The 6,152-nt window shown below is 38.2% G+C and overlaps 2 protein-coding genes across 2 annotated transcripts; both read right to left on the bottom strand.

Moving 5' to 3' along the window:
* Positions 1–251: 251 nt before the first annotated feature.
* LOC306897653 (UDP-glucuronosyltransferase 2C1-like) lies at positions 252–2,925 on the bottom strand. Its single transcript, XM_079462584.1, has 2 exons — positions 2,781–2,925; positions 252–1,989 (listed from the first exon to the last, which is right to left on the bottom strand). The coding sequence occupies exons 1-2, from the start codon at positions 2,782–2,784 to the stop codon at positions 389–391; spliced, it is 1,605 nt and encodes a 534-aa protein (XP_079318710.1). The 5' UTR covers positions 2,785–2,925; the 3' UTR covers positions 252–388.
* Positions 2,926–4,178: 1,253 nt separating this feature from the next.
* On the bottom strand, positions 4,179–5,774 carry LOC306897981 (UDP-glucuronosyltransferase 2A3-like; the record flags this gene model as incomplete). Its single annotated transcript, XM_079463171.1, has 1 exon — positions 4,179–5,774. One exon carries the CDS (start codon positions 5,772–5,774, stop codon positions 4,179–4,181), a length of 1,596 nt encoding a protein of 531 aa, XP_079319297.1.
* Positions 5,775–6,152: the final 378 nt, after the last annotated feature.

The following is a 6,152-nucleotide window of genomic DNA, read 5'->3' as shown; positions in this document are numbered from 1 at the left end:
ATTTGTTTTGAAATGAATGGGAAAGGCCAGGGTCAGTGTATTTCTTCCAAAATGTTTTATTAGTTGCTAAAGTCTGAATCAAGCTGAATTTGAACTGAGAACCTAACTTTAGATTAGTTTTGTTTAGTTAATTTTTCTTAAAATTTTCAGGACACTATTTTATTGGATTTCAATAAACAGAATTTTTTTTGGTTTTAATTTGAGTAAACTAGGATAACCTTGATTCACATAACATTACAGTAATGGCACTACTGCTAAAAATAATCTATAATAGTAATCATATTATATATATATATATATATATAATACACAATCTGCGGCACAAAGGTTTTAAAAAAAACTGTTTAGTAAAGATGTAGCCAAGCATTATCTCTATTAAATAAGAAAATTATTCATGTTTTTTTGTTGCCTGTCTCCTAAATATTCTGCAGCATAAATATCGAATAAGTGCATATGTGATCAGGGTTATGAGCATCACAGCAGACAGCAGGAACAGTATGACATCAACAGAGTGATAGGAGTACCAGGGCATTTTGTACGACTCTGTGCGTAGATGAGCGGCACCTTTGTGCCTCATGACAAACTCAATCCAGAAGATGGCGTTGTCCAGAGGTTTGACTGGAACATCTTTGTGAAGTCTTGAGAGTCTCTGCATGTTCTCCCGGTAACTGGGATCATAAAGAACCTCTTTGACAGCTTCAAGGAAAGAGATCTTATCCACTGTGCCAAAGTCTACGTTCTTGGCTACACCCTTGACTCTCATCTTTGAAAGATTATCGGGCTGGTCAAAGATCAGCCCAAATCCAATGATTGGTACCCCGTGATAGATGGCTTCTTGAATACCGTTGGTTCCACCATGAGCTACAAAAGCTCTGGTTTTAGGATGACCCAGAAGATCATTCTGAGGCATCCAGTCCATTATCAAGGTGTTGTTCCCCAGTGCAGATGGTCTCCTTCCTTTATATCTCCAGATGACCTTCTGTGGAAGTTCTGCAAAAGCTTCAGCAACGGCCTCGGCCACATCATCAGGAAGCTGACCAATGAGAGTTCCCAAAGACATGATGATGACACCATGATCTCCAGAGCTCTGCACAAAGTCCTCGAGATCTGCTGGAAGAGGCTTCGATGGCTTGCACTGAAAGCCACCCATGTAGACAATGTTTGGCATAGTGGGCCGTGGAAACTCAAAAATAAAATCAACCCTGTGTAGCCACAGATCAGCGCTTTGAATTAAAGTAAAGTAGGATGTTCCTGGACCGATGTAGCGTTCACACAGTGCATTATAAATTGGAGCGAACATTAGGGCGACCTGTGTTTCAGTTATGATGTACATCGCAACATTCTTCACTCTTTCAAAGAAGGTCATGCGATCTGATAACTCCAGCATTGGTGAAGGAACGTAAGATAACGGTGAAGGAGCTATCGCAAAATGACCTTCACTATAAATTGTCCAACGGACATTGTAAACAAGAGGCAGTTTAAGAAAATGAGCCAATATAGTACCGCCATACATGGCTGGATCTGTGAGCATCAAATCAAATTTGGTTTCTTTAAGAGACTGCAGAAGCTGGTGGTTTTCAAACATTTTGGTTATAAGATCACGTTCTGCTTCAATCATCTCTAACAAACTTTGCCACATGTTGATCTCCAGCTTCAGACGAGCCCAAATGGAACCATCCCTTAAAATGTTCAGCAGTTTGGTTGCAAACACCTTGAAGAATTCTTCATCGAACCCTCCAACAGACTCAAGAGTGATGGATGTGTAGTGAGGTGAGAATTCTTTGATGTACCAGCTGTCTGACATCCGGATGACTGTGATATTGTGACCTTTGGCGTGAAGGGCCTCGATCAAGATGTTCATGTTGACCCAGTGACTGCCGTCCACTGGAAAGACAAGAACCTTTCCGCTCTGAACGACCGGGACTGTTGTCACCAGAAGGGTTAAGAAGATTGGGGCAAGCATCCGATAAACCTGTCCACTCATAGGACCTGTTACAGAGCACAAGAACAGAATCATCTACTGATGGACTTTTGAAAATCTGTTTATGATGAAGTCTACTACAGATTTACATCAGAGAACAGAATGCTTTGAATTCAAAGACAGTCAACCATATTTCAGTCTGTTGTGAAATGAGAAATCATACTTGTTCAGAATTGTCTTATCCTAAAGGAAATTATGCTACTGCCTACCTATATGACTATTTTAAGTGACCCATATTATCATTTTATGAAAACTTGGAAGACGGCATCTAAAGATTCACTTTATTCATTCAAACCATTTAAAGCTTTTTACGACTTTCACAAACATATTTGCAGAATAAAATGTCTTTCACAAAACAATCAAATATTTAAAACAATAAAGTTCATTGCAATTTGGCAAACAGTAATGAACATATTGCTTGTTTTTTTTTGCTGTTAACATGATCAAACTACTGAATTCATCCTCATTCTGTACAAACCCTGTGAAAGGCAAATCGTCTATAAGGTTCTATCTGACTATTTTTTCACAGTTGAGTTATTTGCATATTTTTATATGTATATTACTTAATTACATGATCCAGAAAGTCAAATGTCATGCTAAAACTTTCAAGCTCAATATTTCAAAACTGCTCAGAATGCAGATAGAACCTTCTCATTTGCCAAAATACAAAACAGCGATCAATCCCAGTGCACATTACTGTAAAATAAGATAAGATAAATAAAATCATCTACTTTTGCACGATTATCAAACCTGTATAATAACATTAAATGCATTTAAATTTGTATAAAAGCGTTCTTACCCATGATTATTAAGCATGCAAACCATTACCCGCGAAACATAAACAGTGTTAAGTCCAGTATACAGTAAGTCACAGAACTAAAGGTGCAAGCACAGGTTCAGCTCTTTCAGCATTACTATGCATGCATTTACATTCATAAAGGAGTGAAGGTTCAGTCAACAATCTGTAAAGGGGCGAAGGGCATTTACCTTGAGATGTTGTTAATAAACTACTGTACCGCTCAGTATTACAACACATGATATAAAAGAAGTCTCTTTTTGGGTGTAGGGCCAAACACAATCCGATAAAGGTACATCAGCTTCTGGAAATAGGTAACAACAGTAAAGGAAAATAAATCACAGGATAAAAATGTTGACACCATTTCGTGATGATGTCAAATTATAGCCCTTGAGTGGCCAGGTTTTTTTATGTACAGCCGCAGAAAATATCAAGAGTATTTCTAGATGTATTGTGTGAATTTCAGTCCAGTGTCTGTTGAATTTCCAGAAAATCAAACCTCACGAGTGACAAAGTCAGTCAACAGAAATGTGAAAGACGGAATGATAGAATGACAAGACACCTGAAAACTTTGATAAAAATCCAGGTTATCACATTTTTTCCTAAATATATATACATATATTACTTAAAAAGTGGATATAATCTGGGTTCTTTGCGGTATTTGAGGTCTGCAAAAATACATCACATCTTTTCTGTTATCTTCTCCAGTTTTCATTTTCTGCAAATAAATACAAATAGAAACACATACATATAAACGAATTCAGTAAAACTGAAAATGGTCTTTGTATTGGTCTCTTAAGTTTTTCCACGGCTGTATAAACTGTACAACATTCACCACATCTAATGACAGTTAAAACAAGGAACTAAAGAGAGAAATCCCTGTAAAAATATATTACTGTATATATCTGACTTTATATGCATTAAAATACACTGATACCTTGCAAAGAAACCTGTACCAATCACAATGGACTACTTTGTATGACATTGAAATTACACTAAACATTAAATTTAGAAACTGTCTTTTTTAAAGCCCAAAGGTGTCTGTGCTCTACAGTGTATACAGACATTTTGTGATTGCGATAGCATGTCTATGCTAATTTTAGCACATCAGGAAAAACTATGGAGGACGGGAAGAGTCGTGTGTAAAGTAATAAAACGTTTCATTGTTTCTACAATAAAGCTGGGCATTAATACATTTGTTTACAACTTCATTTATTTTTCCAAATATAAATGACTTCATCAATTTGGATAAATAAATGAAGTTGTAAACAAATATATTAATATTAATGCATATTTATTTTAATGTCTATTTGTAGAATTAGTTCTTAAACAATGAAATGCTTTTTTACTTTACACACGACTCTTCCAGACCTCCATAAAAAACGTCAGTTGTTATCAAATTTATTCTAGTTTGTTTTTTGTTTTTCTCGAACATATTCTGCAGCATAAATATCGAATAAGTGCATATGTGATCAGGGTTATGAGCATCACAGCAGACAGCAGGAACAGTATGACATCAACAGAGTGATAGGAGTACCAGGGCATTTTGTACGACTCTGTGCGTAGATGAGCGGCACCTTTGTGCCTCATGACAAACTCAATCCAGAAGATGGCGTTGTCCAGAGGTTTGACTGGAACATCTTTGTGAAGTCTTGAGAGTCTCTGCATGTTCTCCCGGTAACTGGGATCATAAAGAACCTCTTTGACAGCTTCAAGGAAAGAGATCTTATCCACTGTGCCAAAGTCAACGTTCTTGGCTACACCCTTGACTCTCATCTTTGAAAGATTATCGGGCTGGTCAAAGATCAGCCCAAATCCAATGATTGGTACCCCGTGATAGATGGCTTCTTGAATACCGTTGGTTCCACCATGAGCTACAAAAGCTCTGGTTTTAGGATGACCAAGAAGATCATTCTGAGGCATCCAGTCCATTATCAAGGTGTTGTTCCCCAGTGCAGATGGTCTCCTTCCTTTATATCCCCAGATGACCTTCTGTGGAAGTTCTGCAAAAGCTTCAGCAACGGCCTCGGCCACATCATCAGGAAGCTGACCAACGAGAGTTCCCAAAGACATGACGATGACACCATGATCTCCAGAGCTCTGCACAAAGTCCTCGAGATCTGCTGGAAGAGGCTTCGATGGCTTGCACTGAAAGCCACCCATGTAGACAATGTTTGGCATAGTGGGCCGTGGAAACTCAAAAATAAAATCAACCCTGTGTAGCCACAGATCAGCGCCTTGAATTAAAGTATAGTAGAGCATTCCTGGACCGATGTAGCGTTCACATAGTGCATTATAAATTGGAGCGGTCATGAGAGTGACTTGTGTTTGAAATACGGCGTACATCAATACATTCTTCACCCTTTCAGAAAAACTCATTTGGTCTGATAACTCCAGCATTGGAAGAGGTACATAAGACAGCGGTGAAGGAGCTATCGCAAAATGAGCCTCATTGTACACAGTCCAACGGACATTGTAGACGATTGGCAGTTTAAGATAATGCCCCAGTATTACACCTCCAAACTTGACTGGATCTGTGAGCATCAAATCATAGTTGGATTCCTTTAGCGACTGCTGAAGCTTCTGGTCTTCAAACAAGCTCACAATCATCTCACTTTCCTTTTTAAACATTTGTGAAATATTTTCCCACATCTCTATCTGCAGCTTCAAACGAGCCCACGTGGAACCGCCTCTTAAAATGTTCAGCATTTTGGTCGCAACCACCTTGAAGAATTCTTCATTAAACCCTCCAGGAGACTCAAGAGTGATGGATGTGTAGTGAGGTGAGAATTCTTTGATGTACCAGCTGTCTGACATCCGGATGACTGTGATATTGTGACCTTTGGCGTGAAGGGCCTTGATCAAGATGTTCATGTTGACCCAGTGACTGAGATCCTCAGGAAAGACAAGAACCTTCCCGCTCTGAAAGACCGGGACTGTTGTCATCAGGAGGATTAAGAAGATTTGGCCAAATGCCTGAAAAGTTTGTCTTTTCATAGTACCTGCAGGAAAGCGAGAATATGAGTGATCAGAGAAATGTTGTAAAAATACTTTCAAATGATATGTGAACTGTAAATGTAATATGTAAAACTTTTTGGGTTTTGTGGGAAATGCAAGTTTGAAGTCATTTGACAGTAACTACGTAACCTGTCATTTTATTCTTCAAACAGAGATGGCAAGATAGAGGCAAAGTGGATTTGAGACTCAATGCCAAACCCCAGATTTTGAAGAATCGATGCCAAATAAATAAATAGACCAAATTTTGAGCCAACACAATACTGTAAGCATTGCTTTATCTGTGTTGAACTTTACTTAAACCAGCAAAACGAGAACAAAAACAACAACAACAGTATGAACACAGTTAACAGGCTAAAT

This window comes from Barbatula barbatula, assembly GCF_947034865.1.
Source record: "Barbatula barbatula genome assembly, chromosome: 8".
In the NCBI taxonomy this organism is placed as follows: domain Eukaryota; kingdom Metazoa; phylum Chordata; class Actinopteri; order Cypriniformes; family Nemacheilidae; genus Barbatula; species Barbatula barbatula.
The sequence above is the reverse complement of the archived record's forward strand: the minus strand, read 5'-3'. Positions and strand labels throughout refer to the sequence as shown.